General features: G+C 40.9%; 1 protein-coding gene across 3 annotated transcripts in view; it reads right to left on the bottom strand.

Moving 5' to 3' along the window:
• Positions 1-475: 475 nt before the first annotated feature.
• The window catches only part of Cyp3a57 (cytochrome P450, family 3, subfamily a, polypeptide 57), a 45,778-nt gene continuing 27,703 nt past the window's right edge, over positions 476-18,550 (bottom strand). For 2 of the 3 annotated variants that reach the window (XM_006504849.4, NM_001100180.2), the window contains 5 exons: positions 17,105-17,171; positions 14,001-14,161; positions 9,939-10,165; positions 4,282-4,444; positions 476-985 (listed from right to left, as the gene is read on the bottom strand). In XM_006504849.4, coding sequence (XP_006504912.1) covers positions 890-985; positions 4,282-4,444; positions 9,939-10,165; positions 14,001-14,161; positions 17,105-17,171 — 714 coding nt within the window. In that variant the 3' untranslated portion in view covers positions 476-889. Of the gene's footprint in view, positions 986-4,281; positions 4,445-9,938; positions 10,166-14,000; positions 14,162-17,104; positions 17,172-18,550 lie in introns of those variants that run through there. The other variant, XM_006504852.3, reaches the window with a different exon arrangement.

Genomic DNA, 18,550 nt, shown 5'->3' with positions numbered 1-18,550 from the left:
TTCCCTACAGTCCTAGATCTCATATGGTACCACTACAGTGAGTTGGTCTTCACACCTTAATCAACTCAATCAAAAAAATCCTTCACAGTCATGCCTGGAGACCCATATACCTCTCAGGTGATTCTAGATCCTCTGAAGTTGACAACACTAACAGCCATAGACTCCAAAGAAGTCTAAGAAAACTTGTGCTTTCAGAGATGTAGGAGGAGAGGAAGATGATCCTAGGTCAATCCTAAGAACAGGGTTTCATCTGCACTATATAATAAATCCTTCAAATGTGGCAGAATTAAACTATGAATACATTTCTCAAGAAATGTGTCAAATCAAAATGGATCAAGATGACCAAACTGTTAGAGTCAAGTGGGCATCCCAAACTGGATCACACAAGTGTGATTGGAAAGGATTAGTATCTTCTTTTCTTGATTCAGTGGTTTTTGCCATTGATGTGTATAGTGACAAAAGTACATCACACCTCTTGAAAGATATATTTATGTATATTCTTAATATCATATATTTTACATAGAGAAAACTTGATACACATTTACTAACAGTTATTACAATGGTTTCTATTGATAGAACTAGAGATAAATAGTTGCTGCAGTTAGAATTCAGAATGGATGGAACTAACTGGAATAAGTGTAGATGGTCCCACGAGAATCAGAAGATGAATCTCCACGTCTAACATTGAGTCAATAATTTCCTTTGAATCACACAATAGATGATATACTGCAGAGACACTGAGCATGTTCAATGAGTTTCTTAATACTTAGTCATCAAGGAAAGAGGATTATGCCCATATTATGTTGGTCTTGTTCTAAGGTTAATTAAATTCTCTGGTGTTCTGTGACACAAGCCCCTTGAAGAATATAACATGGTTTCTGAAGGAAATTCACGGTCCAGTTCTGGGTTTATCTCTTGACACAAACTTTAGGATGATGGGTTTTTCTGGTCGGAAAATTGGTTGCCTGCTGATCTTCACAGGGATCTGCAGTAGTTGAACAATCACAATGAGAAGCAGTGAGTGAACCAACAGCAAGGGCAGAAGCAAGAGGAACAGATATATCAAGGACCCTGATGTTCCATACACTCAAATACACTGTATATCACCATGTGTGATATAATTATATCAGTCATTTATATCGGCCATCATTCTTGAGCTTGTTATGCCTATACATTCACTGAGACTGAATAGTAAAAGTCCTTATGTAATTTTTATACATCAAAGTATTAGTTGAACATCTATTGTATATACAGAACCAGAGAAAAGTTATGTGTGTATGGACTCTTTAGTGACTTAAATTTTAAGTGAAAAGGACATGCTAAAATTTTAGATCAGATATTAAATGTATGGAAAATGGATTTTAAAGGCAATATAAGTTTAATTTTACATTTGTTGAAGCATAAGGTAATCGTGAGCAGGTATCACAATTTCATCTCTATAGAGGAACTCAGTTATCAAAGTGTCTGGGCAGCAGGTGTCCTCACTCAGTTCATTGGTGTACAAGGACTTCAGGAAGTTTTGTCCCTTGTTATTACAGCTGCCGAGGGTTATATGAAAGATGAACTTCTGAGTAATTGAGTGTTTTCATAACCATTTTGCCTCAGTTGCTTTTGATCTCAGTACAAGGAAAAAAGAAAGAAAATTGTCATGGGGAGGGGTGTCAGACTGTGGGTGAGTAAAGCTTGTCAGGTGTCCCCAACTCCTGCTTATTTTCAAAACTAAAAGCTTTGTCCATGTGCCCATCGAAAAAACTGCTGCACTGTCTTATAATACAGTCACACTGCAGCCACGGGCCACTACAGTCCCCCTGGCCTCCCTTGAAAAACGGCAATGGAAGAGGAAAGCACTATATATTTCATACATGTGTGTTGGAACATAACCATCAGGCAGTGATATATATAGTATTCCCATTATCTTAGTCGCTGTTCTAGTGTTATGACACCATGACCATGACAACTCTGGTTGGGGACTTGCTTACAGTTTCAGAGGCTTGTTCCATTCTCACCATGGTGAGGAGGAGCATGGCAATAAGCAGGCAAGTATGGTGCTGGAAAAGAACCTGAGGGCTGAATATTGATCCACAAACAGAGAGCAACAACTCTGGGCCTAGTGTGGAATTTTGAAACATTAAAGTCCATACCCAGTGATACACTTCTACCAACAAACCACACCTTTGTCTTCTCAAATATTGCCACTTCCTGATGAATAAGCATTTAAAGATATGAACCTGTGAGGGCCATTCATATTCAAACCACCACACCCATTAATGAGAATAAAGACAATATATATTTTTGAAATGAGATACTTGTCTTTAAGTTCTTTGGGAAAGATGTTTCAGCATTCTACATGTCATATCTTATTATTCTAAAATAACATGGATTTTATGCATGTTCTCTAAAGACACAAATAAAGATTATATTTAAAATAAAAAAATATAAGAACTCTTATTAAACTGGCAACCACTTTCTAAAATATACTGAAGGATTTCAATGTATATGTTCCCCAGCGAAGCACCATGAATGCTTTATATAAGCGATGGTGTATTTTCAATCCAAAGAAGATACAGAGAACAGAATTGGATGATCTAGAGAAAAAGTATTTACTTCAATGAAGAAAGGTTTGTGGGAATCAATTGATGGGCTGATCTTTTTGTGCACTGTGTAAAGGTTGTCTTTGAATTATTCTAACCTGATCTCTGTGCCAGCAGAGATCCAATTACAGGCTGGACTTTGGTATTATTATTCTTATGGTGAAATTATATTTTGTAAACACTCCCTCCAACACTTCTGATTTTTTAAATAAAGAACTGATGGCCTATAGCAAGCCAGGAAAGGATAGGTGGCAAACATGGGCAGAGATAAGAATTTGGGGAAAGAATCAGTCAAAAAGATTCACCAGCCAGATGAGGAGGAAGGAACGGGTGCAGGTACTCAGGAGGTAATGGCCCAAGTGGTAGAATGTAGATTAGTATAAGCAGTTTAATTTAAGTATAAGAGCTTGTTGAGAACAAGACTAAGTTAAATCTAAGCTTTCATAATTAATAAAAAGGTCACCATGCCATTATTTGGGCTGCTGATGAGTGTGAGACAGTTTGGCAATAACCAGTAACAGACACAGAATAAATGAGCTCTGGTTACAATTGGGAATTTTTCCTTGAGTCTTTTAGGCATTGTTTTGAGATGGAATTACAAGAGTAAAGAGGAATATGAAATAAGAAACAGAGATTTATTACGAAGGTGTAAAAAGAAAGATATTTTTCCTGGAGCAGAACTCCTGAAATGTAGGATCAAATGACCAGAATGACTTTAACACCTGAAGTGCTTGATATCTTGTGACAATCTTGTAAAAAGATGTCACATCAATGCTTCTGAACTTGGGTTGTGCAGGAGAAGTAAGGTGTGCGTTTTAAAGCCACACTTGTGGTGAATTATTTCAGCGGATCTGATTTAACCAGGCATTATGAAGGTTTAAGGCTCTTCAGTAGTTCTAAAGTACTGCCAGTGATTGGGAGCCCCTGACACCTAGAAAATTTTCTTAAGACCTAGTTATGTCCTCCACTCACAACCATAATAAGGTGACTAATGTATGCTGTGTGCACAATCATTCCCCATCTCTAGTTACCTTAGAGTCGATTTCAAGGAGATTTCGTATAGCCTTGTCTCACTAATCTGGACTGACTTTAAATGCATTCTTTATTTGATCTTTATTTCAGACGCAGCTCAGGGAGGAAACCATGCTCAGGTTTAAGGTCAGCTCAGGATCTGAGACTTCATATCAGACTACACATACATTCTTTGTTCCATACATTATTAAAATGTTAATGAGCATTGTGGTGGTTTCAATGAGAATGGCTCCTACAGGTTTTTGTTTAAATTCTTGGGTCGAGTTGATGGAACTGTTTGGGAAGGATTAGGAGCAGAGAGAGGCCTCAATCTAGGAGATGTATCACTGGGGGATGGGCTTTGAAGTTTCAAAAGGATGGTACCATTCATTACCTCTCTCTCTCTCTCTCTCTCTCTCTCTCTCTCTCTCTCTCTCTCTCTCTCTCCTCTCAGCTATTCCTGCCACCATGTATTCACTCTATCACCGTGAACTTTAATGTTCTGTAACCATAAGCTCATTTAAATACTTTTAAAAAAAGTTGCCTTGGTCATAGTCTTTTATCACAACAATAGAAAAGTAGTTAAGACAAGCATTTTTGTTTCCACATGTAAAGGTCTAAGTCTTTTTTTAAGTATAAAAGTCGAAATACTGTTTGTTGAGAACATTTATTGCCCCACCTGTGTCTCCTCACAAGGCTGGACAGTGAAGTTCTGCAAGACTCCTGTGACAGCAAGTTTCACGCTGATGAGAGCAAACCTCATGCCTATGCAGTTCCTGGGTCCATTCCCAAAGGGCATGTATATATATGGATCAATGTTGCCCTTGTTCTCCTTGCTGAACCTGGAACCACAGAAGAGATGGAAATGAGGTGATAGAACCTAGAGACCCCAAGAGCTGCAAGTTTGGAGTTCACTTCAACCAGGATGGCACAGTATATATTTGTGGACTTGTAGCTAAACCCTTGCTGCAGGTATCTAACTAAAACCTGTGAGCTAAAGGTCCCCCCACCACCACTCACACCAAAACATAACTGTTCTCTGTTGTTGAGATAAATTGAAGTAATTGCCTTAAACACAAAAATCCTCATCCAGACTGTTGATATTTTCTGCTCTGAAAGTCATATTGGGATTGGACAAATGAAGGCAAAGTAGGTTCCTGACTCACGTTTAAGGGGGTTGTGAATAGGGGATGCTAATTTCCCCTCACTCCCACTGCTAACATTACCTCTCATTTTCACCATTCTTTATAGTTCTGCTCCTTTGAATTTTCCTTGATTTCTTCTTCCTCTCTCTCTCTCTCTTCATTCTCAGAATTGATTTTTTTTCTTTTTCCCTCTTCCTCTATATAATAGCTAAAGCTATTTTTCTGAGATACAGGATAAGTTTCTCTTGTAGCTTCATGTATGACTTTCATGTCTACCTTCTCTGTGAAGCTGAAAATAATCTCCTGAACACTTAAAGCTGAATTTGCCGGGCGTGGTGGTGCACGCCTTTAATCCCAGCACTTGGGAAGCAGAGGCAGGTGAATCTCTGAGTTTGAGGCCAGCCTGGTCTACAAAGTGAGTTCCAGGACAGCCAGGGCTACACAGAGAAACCCTGTCTCAAAAAACAAAAACAAAAAAAAAGCTGAATTTGTTCAAATGTGATTTTTTATTATTTGAGTATATAAATGAAAATAAATGGACCTGAAAAAATGAGAAGGAGAGGAGGAACTGGTGTTTTAAAACTGTTTTTATATTTTGGAGAGAAAATGAAATTTTGCATGTGATATGCTATAAAATAACATGGGAGTGTAGACAAATCAGGTTATGATGGATGGATAGGGGATTCACAGTGGACACAAGAAATTCAATATACTAATTACATGGGGCTTGGGAGATGGCTCATGCAGGAAAGCTCTTGTCTGGCAAGTGTGAAGACCTGGGCTTGAACCCAAGAACATCCACAGAACTGTGATCACGGTGTTGTGTGCCTCACAGTGGCTACCTGGGAGGTGGGGACGATTGCAGCCCTGGAGGGCACTATTTAGCTACACTATTCCACTTAGTGAATTCCTAGGTCAATGAGAGGTCCTGTTGCAAACAAAAGGTGGAGGGCACTTGGAGAGTAGCATCTGAGGTTTGCTCCAGACCTCAGATATAACAATATTTATATTCGTCCAATTGTGCACATACACCTACATATATATGCTCTTCCAAAACACACACATGCACGCACGCACACACACACACACTTGTGTACCCCTACAGCCACCTGTACACACACATGTATCCTCCTACACAAAAAATCATATGGACTCATAACCTAGAGTATACTGAAATACAGGTCAAATAGTCAAATGTTCTATACACTTACTTAGGTTTTTCACTGAAAGTAGTGAGACTGGGCAAAACCCATAGATTTTATGGCCAAGAAAGCAGAGAAATCAATCAACTCTGATAGATCCCTTCCATATGTTCAGTGTGGAGACCTAATCATGGCACTAGGGCCACCACTGCCAATAAGACAAGGTCCCAGCCATAGGCACAGTGAATGAGCCTATGAAGTCTCGGTGCCAGACTCACTCTTCCTCAAGCCACTGTCTTAAATTGTATTCATGGTTTTGCTTTCTAACACAGTAGGGCAGCACAATCCATTTTTAAACTGAAAACATGCCTGATTCCTGACCTTGACTCTAACACGGATGTTCAAGCCAGTTCCAAGGAGGAGTATGTCAGACTCAGGAGTGACTCAGGCTTTCATGGAGACTGGGCAGAAACTGGCCCAGGATGGCAGATCAAGACAGGACTAGAGTCTGTATGGTTTCTGTTGTCTCCACCTTCCAGACCTCTATTTGTGCTGTTTTATCTATACTGGAGGGCCCAGGAGGAAGTTTCTAATCAAATGGATGGGGGAACTGTTTTCTAGAGCTGATGATTGGGCCAATGAGATGGCTCAGTGGATAAAGGAGCTTGCTGCCAAGCCTGATGATATGAGTCCCATCCTCAGGACCACATGATAGAAGAGTAAAACAACTCCCCAAAGATGTCCTCTGACCTCAACACACATGCTGTGGCATGCATACCCCTTCTTTACACAAATCTAGTAAAACCTTCTAAAGTTAGTGATAAATTCGTGGAATTAAGCATGCTTGAAAGAGAAAAATTGCTCAGTTCTAAAATTAGGTAGTGCTTTAAGAAATTATAGCAGAATAGATTCACCTGAGAAGATATACATACTATGAAATAGCAGATTGCTTGTGATTTACTTTAAGTAAATAGTAACTCAAAATATAGCTGAAATGATGCTACATAAGCTTTTTAACAGTCTATGTGCACCAAAAGATGTGCACCTATAAGGATAGGTATCACCTTATTAATGAGTTTAATGTTAATACTCTGGCACTCTGAATGGTATATGTGTGCAATTTCAACAGCAATTATCATTTTAAAAATTTTTAAAGTTCTAATTCCAGGATCTGGGAAGATTGCTCAATGATCTAGAGAGTTCACTGCTCTTGCAAATGACCTGAGTTTCATCCTCAGAACCCTCACTTCATAATCTCTTGTAATTTGAGTTCTAGGAGACCTGATGTCTTCTAGCTTTGAGTGTACTGCTCTCTCTCTCTCTCTCTCTCTCTCTCTCTCTCTCTCTCTCTTTCTCTCTCTCTCTCTCTCTCTCTCTCTCTCTCCCTTTTTCTCTCTCACACACATAATATATATATGTGTGTGTATATATACATATATACATATATGCATGCCAAGGGTATAAAATCACATATATGTGACTTCCTGTAAGAGGCATGGTGGTGGCTTGAATAATATTTCCCATATGTTGATGGTCAGTCACCTGGGAGTTTCACTATTTGTAAAGATTAGAAGGATTAGGAGGCATACCCTTGTTGGAGGAAGTGTGTCACTGGGGGTGGGCTTTGTGGTTTTAAAAGCCCATGCCAAGCCTATAATCTCTCTCTCTCTCTCTCTCTCTCTCTCTCTCTCTCTCTCTCTCTCTCTCTCTCTCTCTCTCTCTCTCTCTCCCTCCCTCCCTCTCTCTCTCTCTCCCTCTCTCTCTCCCCCCCTCAGTCCCTCCTCTTTGCCTCCCTATTGATGAGGATAAGATGTAACTTGTAGTTACTGCCACAGTGCCAAACTGTATGCCATCATGTTTCCTGCCATGGTGATAAAAAACAAAGCCTCTGAAACTGTAAACAAGTCTTCAATTAAATGCTTTTTTGTAATAGTTGACTTGGTCATGATGTCCCTTCACAGCAATAGAACAGTGACAAAGACAGAAGTTTGTACCAATGACCAGGGTATCACTGTGACAAGTCTGACCATGCTGTTTTTAGGAGGAACATGGAAGTATTTAGGACTTTGGACTAAAAAAGTCTTTGGCTTCTTTAAGCAGGATGTAATGGGCCATCCTAGTTGGATTAGGAAGAATGCTGCTGAGGGAGGTATGAACTGTGACAGCCTCTTTCAAGAAGTATAAGAGCTAAAGAGTCATAATAATAGGTCTGGAAGTCACTCCTGTGATTGATATTTCATCTAAAGAATTGGGTGGTTTTGTCCATGTCAAAAAAAAATATGCCAGAAGCTAAATTGAAGATTTTTGGATTAATGATGATGGCAGATGAAATTTCAAGACAGCCTAGTATTGACTTTGTCATGTGTTTATTGGTGTTCATTCTTTTGTAGATCTATAATGAAAAGAAACAAACTGAATAAGGAAAAATAGAAAGTGTACAGTTTGAGAAGAAAAGAGGCACCAGGAAGTTCTGTAGAGCCAAGTCCTGTCTTCAAGAAGATAAACAGACCCCAGCCAGCTAAGCTTCCAACTTGTGAGAAGGAATTAAAGGCAAGTTTAAGCCATGTGGTTCTGGCTTTATAGTCAAGGATACAGGAAAGGAATTATAAAATTTCCCTCCAGTAAAGCTGCAGAGGCCAGATATATATCAAGGATGAGCCTACATGGAGGCCCAGAGAGACCATTGTGTGAAGCTCTGAAGGTGAAGCCTGGATTTCACTGGAGACACCAAGATGTTAGAGATTCCAGAGTCTCAGAATGCCTACTAAGGAAAGATGCAGACAAGGTGTAGAACCAGCCCAACAGAGAGAAGTGTAATACAGTCAACAAAGCAGAAATGAGTTGGAGAGCTGAAGAACACCTTGACATCAGACTTGACGGTTCAGAACTTGGAGTCTGTCTTGCTGTAGTTTGACTTTGCTTTGGTCCAGTATTTTGTCACTGTGGTCCCTTTCTTCCCTTTTGGAATGGTAATATATATTCTATACAATTGTATGTTGGAAGGTATATGATCTGGTTTTTATTTTTACTTTAGAGGGGATTATAGTTAAGAGATTGCCTTGAATCTCAGAGGAGACTTTGAATTCTGCACTTTTAAACAATGTTGAAACTGTGAAAGGCTAAGGGGACTACTGAAGTTGAACTGAAGGCCTTTTTTTTTTTTTTTTGCATTACAATATGGCTACAAGCCTATGCGGATCAGGAAGTAAAATGTGGTAGTCTGTATGATAATGGTTCCCATAGTTGATTGCTTAGTCACCTAGGAGTGGGACTATTTGAAAGGATTAGAAGGATTAGGAAGTGTGGCCTTGTTGGAAGATGTATGACACTAGAAGGGGGCTCTGAGGTTTCAAAAGCCAATGCTAAGCCCAGAGTCTCTTTCTCTGCCTATGGGTCAGGATATAGCTCCCAGTTACTGCCACAGCACCAGCCTGCATATCACCATGTTCCCCACCATGATGATATGGACTAAACATCTAAAACTGTAAGCAAGCCTCTAATTAAATGTTTTCTTTCAGAATAGTTGCCTTGCTCATGGCATCTGTCTTAGTTAGTGTTTTTATTGCTGTGAATAGACACCATGACCATGGCTACTCTTCTAAAAGAAAGCATTTAATTGCTACTGACTTACAGTTTCAAAGGGTCAGTTCATTATCATCATTGTGGGGAGCATGATATTACACAGGCAGACTTGGTGCTGGAAGAGTCAAGAGTAGTGCATCTTGATCTGAAGTCAGCCAGAAGTTGACTCACTTCTGCAAGCAGTCAACAGGAGTCTCTCCCATGTTGGGTGGATCTTGAATGTAAGGCCTCAAAGTCCACCCCATCACTGACACATTTTCTCCAAGGCCACATCTATTCTAAAAGCACATACCTCCTAATAGTGCCACTCCTCATGGGCCAAGCATTCAAATACACGAGTCTGTGGGGACCAAACCTACTCAAATCATGACAGTATCTCTTCACATCATGGAACAGCAAATAAAACAGATGTTATATATTTAACCTGCCTGGTTCATGGCGGAAATCCCTTTCCAACATATCTGTACCTTTCAGGGCAGAAGTCTTCAGGCTCTGGCCAGTACTCGGGGTCCCGATGAAGAGGATAGATTGGTATCATAACTATTGTCCCTTTGGGAATAAACACTCCATGAATTTCCACATCTTTTTTTGAGAACCTGTCTATCCTGCTAACAACTGGGTACAGTCTTAGACTTTCATTCACCACCATGTCCAGGTACTCCATGTCCATCAGGGCATCATAGGTGACAGGTGCCTAGGAAAGGGACACATGTTTCCAGATGAGGCTTAGATTTGGTCTTCAGAAGCTTTAATGTTTAACCTCAATTAGTAGAAAAACTTAGTCTTAGTAAATCATTCTACACCTGTGATGATTGGATGTGAGGTATAACTATTAGAGCTATTGGGACAATCCCCTACCCAGATCCCCCATTCTCATTTGGGACACTCCCATGCCCAGATACCCCCTGCTCAGTACCATAATGCTCTGATTACTTTTTCGCTGTGAGTGTATATGGCCAATATATTATGACACTCAGACAAAGTAGTCTCATATCCATAGACTATCAGCCAAAACCAAGGAAATATGTTGTTGCAAGGAACAAACTCCCTACTCCTGGTCCAACCAGGTTGACAATGGCAATACCACATCTTGGTAGCTTCTTTGATTTCATACAGGAATGGTTTAGTGATAAGTATAATGAAGTATTCTGTGTAAGATGAGAGACTAGGTGCTGCCTCTGTGTGATCTGGTGAAGGTGAAAATTCCAAACAAGGGGGAAAAAAAGCCCTTTCTGGAGAAAGGAAGAGAGGAAGAACTTCAGAAACACACAAAGGAAGTGGCAGGATAGGTTAAAAGCCTGAGGGAAGACATGGCTGAACTCATGGAAAAAGGAGCCAAATTAAACTAGGCTTCAGCTACCCTGTCTCAGTTCACAGTAGAGAGTTAGTCAAAGGTACCCCAAGTCAAACCAGAGCACCTGATTGAAAGAGACTGGAGCCCCGTCTTTAAGAGAAATTCCTACCTCCCACAACCTCAAAACCCATACAGGTCTGAGTGAGATAACAATGCCCTCATTGACAGAAAGATCCCCATAGTCACGCAGTAAGACCCAGAGAATTTATTATTGTAAATTGACCCTCCAACAGGGCCAGACTCTTGGGCAAAATGACAAGACACAGACACTTTTGATGAATCTAGGCTATTCAAGGTGACAGTTAGTGCTAACTGCCCCCCCCCATTGTATATTTAGAAGACTCTAGGTTAACACCCATCATTACCAGTAAGCCTCTGTTTATTGATTCACTATTCACAATAGCTAAGAAAGCAACAGGACTTAGTATCTAAATACAGATGAATGAATGGGTAAAGCAAAAGGGGTGTTTGTGCAAAACAGAATATTTTTTAACTACAGAGATATGAAACCATAAAGTTTTCTGGAAACAGGTGCACTTAGAGATCATTAGGTTAAGTGACACAAACCAAAATCAAAAAACGTGTGAAGAGAGGGCTTGAGGTAGGCAAGGAGGGAGAGAGTAGGGAGACAGATAAAAAAGATGGGGAAATTGAGAGTGAGTGAAGGAGGTAGGGAGGAAGGCAGAGAGAGAAAGAGAGAGAGAGAAGGAGAGAGAGAGGTATGAAAGTAAAATGGATCCACATACAATTTAGGGGAAGGGAGAATCCCTGTAAGAGTGGTCAGGGAGGGTCTGGGAGGGCAAAGTGGGAGGAGGATGAACCTGAGTCAGCTTTATTGTCATGAATATTAGAATGGCCAAGTGACTCACATTGCTTTGTGTGCTAACTTTTAAAAGAATATAAATTTTAAAATGTTTAAAGTCATTTCCAATGGGACCAGAAGACACTCTCAACAACATCCTTGGTAGCTGGACAAGCATAACAGTTGTTGCTTCCAGACCTGATGATAAATTCTAGAAGAGATGCATTTCTCCCCACTCTGCCTGAACAGTCACATGAATCCCAGGTAACTTCACAATTCCAAACCTGCCAGTCAAGCAAGGAGATGGAGACAGTGTGGGTATTATTATGTCTGTTACCTTGCGTGACATTCAAAAGACTATCCTGTAGAGATTTAGAGTTTGGTTTAGAAGGCTTATGAGATGGGTCAGGGATTAAAGGTATTGGCCTGAACTCAGTGTCTAGCAACAAAATTGTGGAAAGAGAGACCTGACTCCTGCAAGTTATTCTCTGACCTCTACACATGTGCTGTGGCATGGACACCTATGCACACACACACACACACACACACACACACACACACACAAAGTAAATAAAACAACAACAACAATAATAACTATAGGCTTAGGACCTAGAGACATTGGCTCATCCCTTGGCTTCTTCACCTCTAGCTATATCGATGAGTGCATTCCCATACAGCTAGGGTTGAGACATTATCCAATTCTAAGTGTTTGATCCAGAGACTCCCAAGAGGATGAGAGAGCCTGTCTGGCACACTGACTATAAAGAAGTCTATTGACAGCAGAGGGTGCTGATACTCAAAGAAATTATTAAAGTGATGTTATCTAGCATCCAAAGCTTTAAAAAGGAAGTAGTCTGATACATCATTAAAGCCATTATCAATCCTAGAAAAGAAAAAACTTCTTAGCTCAACTCATGTACATCACACACACATAAATGTCATGCTATTGGACTGGACAGCAGAGCCATTATGAGTAATGTCTAGTCAGCCTGCTGAGATCAATGAAGGCCAGGCTAGCAACCCTTAGATAGGCAGGACACCCACAGATATCAGCAGAGATAACTGTCCTGACATGTGGGGATTGGTGCTTATTCTTAAGAGTTGTTGGACTGTGAAAGGCAGCCTGTGTTCTGGTTGATTAAGGCTTGCTCCAGAGACCCAGGAGAAAATTCTACAAGGGATTGAACCATAAGCTATGCTCCTAGACATTAGGCTCCTGACACCACGAGCCTTCAACTCCTTACTCCTGTGGCTATAAGTCACATAGGCAATGCCCCAAGCCCCTGGTATTCAGGCTAGACTCCAACCCCACAGTTACCTGGCTACAGCCAGATATGCCCTGCCCCACAGTTACCTGGCAACAACAAGGTAGTCCAGCCTACTATAAAAAGGGTTGCTTGGCCCCTCCTCACTCTCTTAAGCTCTTGCTCTTTTTCTTGTCTTTTACTCTCACCTCTTGCTCCCCTCTCTCCTCCTCCTGCTCCCTGTCTCTCTACGTGGCCATGGCCACCCTCTGCTTCTTTACTCTTCTCTCTCTCTCTCTCTCTCTCTCTCTCTCTCTCTCTCTCTCTCTCTCTCTCTCTGTCTGTCTTTCTACAATAAATGCCTTAAAGTGATGGACAGTCTCTTCTCATTGTGATCTGCCATGCTGGATCAATGGACCAAGCTTCCCTTTAAGAGCTACATGTCTTACCTCCTGCCAGGAGGCCTCCCAGGGTTTTAAGCCACCAGACCAGACCAAGTACTCTTGCCCTTACAGCACCCACCAAGCACTTTCTCCCTCTGCCCCTTCTCCCTTTGTCCCCAGGGCTGACCAAGCAGCCTCCAGGGCCCCGACCTGTTCTCAGCTCTGCCTAGGTATCCAGCAATGTCCTTCAATGCCCAAGAGCTAAAACCGGTTATCCCTGGCCTCTGTGAGTCACAGAAACCCTGGACTACTCCCTCCCACCCATGCCAACTAGGGTTCTACCCATCTAGCCAGATGCCTACCCATCATCATGGAGAGCTCGTGCATTCCAAATCCCTTGTCCGCCCTCCCAGTGCCCCTGAGCTCAGGCAGGATGCAGGTCATCTCTCTCCCCTCCCTTTATTTCACCAGGACTGGCTCCCTACGAAGAGTCATACAGATTTCCTGGGTATCTCCTACCTGGCTTTATTGTCATTATATATAACAAATCCACCAGCTCTCTGTTAAAGATTGTGTATTTGTGGGTCACATTCATTTCTTAAGTCCTTCTCTTTATTTCTCTTTTAGACACTTGCTGGGTGGAAGAAATGTTGTATAGCTCTCTGTAAAAATATCTCATTGCAAACGAGGCATGTTTTTGTTAGTCCTTTACCTTTGTCGTCCCTCTCTGAGTACCATCCACATACCTTATTGGGCAAAGCTCTGTCAATCTCATCCTGAAGTTTCTTTTGCACATCAGGGTGAGTGGCCAGTTCATACATTATGAAGGAAATGGAGGTGCTTGTGCCATCATAGCCCCCGAAAATAAAAATAAGAGTTTGTGCTGCCATTTCTAGATCAGAAAGAGCTAAAAGGGAAAAACATTTCAGATAAGGAAGGTCAAAGAAGAACATCATAGTTGAGATGAAAATAAATTCAAATGGTGCTCATAGCTGTCTAGAGAAGAACAGAGAAAGGCAGTTCACAGTAACTGGGACTGAGTTCCACTCTGGTGTCTGTTTGAAACACCAGAAAAAATGTCAAATTATTATTATGCTTTAAATATGTTTTATGTGTACGGGTGTTTTATCTGCATGTATATCTATGTACCACATACATACCTGGTGTCCAGGGAGGCCAAGAGAGGGCCTGTGACATCAGACCCATGTGATTGGAATTACAAATACCTAAGAGCAGCCATGTGAATAGAATGTGTTGTGAATAAAGTCCAGATCCTCTGGAAGAGCAGTCAGTACTCTTAACTGCTGAGCCATATCTTAAGTCCCAAAGTCAAATTATTTTAATCCAGGATTAATAATCTAAGATATGTATTATTCTTGACCACCTCTGTTAGGCCAAGTTATATCATCACAACAGGGCAATTTCAAGAGGCAGGATTCTCTCCAACCCATACTCTTATCACAGTGTGGAATAAAGACAAACTATTGTCATAGTTGACAGGGATTGTTAACCTGACGGGATCTGGAATCACCTAGGAGATAAACATCCTGTAATGCTGTTGCTGTATTATCTAGATTTAGTTACTTTCTGGATATACTTATTACTGTTTGTCTTGACTAATTTATTGATCTTGTTTCCAAATATTTACTTTCAAGTGTGTGTGTGTGTGTGTGTGTGTGTGTGTGTGTGTGTGTGTGTGTCCATTGAGGCCTGAAGATGGTGTCAGATTCCCTGAAACTGGTTACAGGTGGCTGTGAGCTCTGGAAGAGCAGCAGGTGTTCATAACTGCTGAGTCACTGCTCCAGTCCTGGATGACCTATCTTAATTATGGCACCATCCCATGAGCAAGCTTCCTGGACTGAATAAAAAGGAGAAAACAAGGTGAGTACCAGTTCTCATACTTCCTGGCTGTGGATGAAGTGTGAACAGCTGCCTTGAACTCCTGATGCCATGACTCCTACTGCCATGTTGGAGCATGATGGACATTACTATGCACTGTCCAAAACCCATAAAATAGAGAGAGCAGGATTCAAACCTATGCAAACAATCTCAGTATAGGTCTATCTTATAACAGTATAGGTTTCTTGGATGGTGGGTTGGGTGTTACATGTACCCATGGGCACTAGTAGATTGTAATCCTCCCTATACTTTCTTCTCAGTTCTTCTATGGCCAGAAATTGCCTTACAAATTAAGGTCTTTTTTAGGAATCAAAACTATACAAGGGTTGGTAAGATGGATCAGTGGAGAAAGGTCCTTGTTGAGCGGGCCACATAGGCTGAGTTTGGTTCCTGTACCCATGTAAAGGTGTACAGATAGACTTAATTCTACAAAGTTATCTTGCTATCTCCCCATGCATATCTCAGCAGATGCAACCCTCCATACCACACACAAAAATGCTGCTTCTGCTGATGATGATTATCAGTTTAAGAAAATATAAATGAAAGGGCTAGAGAGATGGCTTAGAGACTAAGAGCTTCTTTTGGGCGAGTGGGTAGAACCTGAATACAAATCACAGAACTCACATAAATAGGTGTGGTCACACATTCTGGTAATTCCATCAAGGAGGGAATGGAGATAGGAAGGTAACTGGGGCTTGGTGGCCACCAGACTAGATCCAGATTCATTTACAGACCCTGCTTCAAATGAATAAGACAACAACGGAGCAGAATACCAACATTCTCCTTTGGTCTTTGTGAGCACACCACACACTGCACACATACACACACCACATACACAACATACATACATACATACATACATACATACATACATACATACACACAATATACATACATACATACATACTATACATACCACATACACATACATACACATCATACATACCAAATACACACACATACACACCATACATATCACACATACATGTACACCAAACATACCACATAAAACACACACACCACACATATAACACACATATATCATATTACACATATACATACAAACACCATTCTAAACACCACACACACACACAAACATACAAACAAAATAAAAAGAAACTAAAATGAAAGAAATGGTAAAAACCCACATCACACAAAGGGCCCTGAGTGGACATATATATAAGATAGTTGAATGTAAAATAACTAAGAATCAAAGGAGCATAGCAGGGAATGCAGGAGGTCATACTGATGGAAGCGAGTGAACACATTTTGTAAAATAAAAACACAATTTAACATTTTTAAACATTCCTCTATGCTGAGTGATGACTGGTGAGAACAGATAAAAATGATGGAGCTTGGAGATCATCGTTTCTGTAGCTATAACAGTAATAACAATTTCCATCTCAAAGCATCCACAGATATCAAACCAGGGGTAAAATAATGAAGAAAGGCAGGGAATATTGTTTCCCAGATGCTGTTAACACGGAGAAGTGAAAATGAGCTGCAGATGAAGCTGGTGAACACAATTCTACCATTGTATGTACTGTGGCACTCCCAGAGGCCATCCCTACCACTAGACAGTGTGCTTCCTGAGAGGGCCCCTATATAAAATCCCAGGCAGAAATCCAAAATCAGTGGAATGGAATAATTTGATAAACAGTATATGCTTTGTCATAGATGATCCAGCACTGAGGACTTCTGGATATGAAATACTTCTCCGTGGCTGCCCTACAGGCTCTGGTCACACTTACACTGGTGTCCTTCTAGAAAGTTCCTGTGGATACCATACATATCATACAAGTGCATGATGTGAGTGTCTTTCTGAAATTTGATGGAAATGCTTTCATGCCTGTACCACTAATCCCCCACTCCTGGACTGGAATGCGCATGTACAAATACACTCTTCCCTCTGGGCTTCTTGATCCACACACTGTGAAACATCACAGGTTACCTTTCAGGGACTCTTGGCCTTTGGAGTTCTGAGTATTCATCATCAGTTGTAGAAAATCTACTCGGTTCTGGAAGCAGCAAGAGAAATGTCAATGATGGATGTTTAGTTGGGAGTCAGACTTGAAACAAGGGTTCACCTCCCTTCTAATAATATGGTCTCCAGGAGTTTACAAGTGCTGGCTTGAGTAATCAATGAATACAAGCATCTATGGGGCTTGAAAAATGCTCAGTGGTTAAGAGCACTGAATGCTCTTGCAGAGGACCTGAGTTCAGTTCTCAGACTCTACATGGTGACTCAAAACTCCTAAAAACTTCAGTTCCAGCGGATACAATGTCCTCTTCTGGTCTCAGCAGGCCCTGCCCATACATGGTGCATAGACAGACATACAGATAGAAAAAAGCACCGATACACTTAAAATTAAAGCACCTACCAGCAAGCCTTGGGGACCAGGACATTGCCCTGAGAGAAATGCATCTTCTGGTCTTTATCCCTCTAATCTGTGTCTCTGGCTCATGAGCATTCTCCTGGCCAGAGAGCTGCTGACTCCTCTCATGGTACTTGCTCAGGAAAGGTCCCAAGCTTCTATTCTCTGTTCTCTTCTCACAACGCTTAACCAACAGCCTCCTTGATTAATTCTATCTGTAGTGCTCACTGCCAAGTTTTGTGCAAGCATCCCCTGGTGCTCCACACTCCAGATACTACAAAATTCAAAGTGGAATCACAGGTACCTTCCTCCCTGATCTGCAGACAGACTTCTTGTAACTTCCAGGCCACAAATACCAAAGCTAGGCTAGCAGCTAGCAAACTATTTGTCCAGAGAAGATATTCACCTATTGTAGCCTCACTGTCAAGAAAATACACACACACAAAGCAAGGCATACTCAAATTTAACATGGGCCAATCTCCACCAGTTATGGTGATATTTCTGTTAGAGACTATGTCAAAATGAGAGGTTTAAAATATAAATTATTTTTTGATGATAGTAACTTTAGAGAGAGAATCATAGTAGTAGATATAATTCCTTGGTGCAAATTCTATTTTTGACATTTTTTTCAGTGAAGGGTGGTGGTAATGTTACTTGGCTGGTACTTATCTCAGTGTATAATAACTATCCCTTCTTTTGGCAAATGTGACACTGTTTCTCTCATTATTTCTTATATCGAATCATCCAGCACTTATCTCCCTAAGATGTAAACACCATCTTGCTCTAATCATAGTTTTCTCTATTTAATTTTAAGAGAACACAAAGAAAAGTACATAAATCACATACTGAGAGCCTAATACATAACCAAACCCTGAGTATCAAGAACAAACCCTGGTTATCATGATGAAACCCCAAGTGCCATGAAAAAACCCTGAGCATTGTGACCAGACTCTGAGCATCATGACCAAACTCTAAGTGTGATGACCAGACCTTGAACATCATGACTAAGCCCTGAACATCAT

The sequence above is a fragment of the Mus musculus genome, chromosome 5, assembly GCF_000001635.26.
Source record: "Mus musculus strain C57BL/6J chromosome 5, GRCm38.p6 C57BL/6J".
NCBI classification, from domain to species: domain Eukaryota; kingdom Metazoa; phylum Chordata; class Mammalia; order Rodentia; family Muridae; genus Mus; species Mus musculus.
The sequence above is the reverse complement of the archived record's forward strand: the minus strand, read 5'-3'. Positions and strand labels throughout refer to the sequence as shown.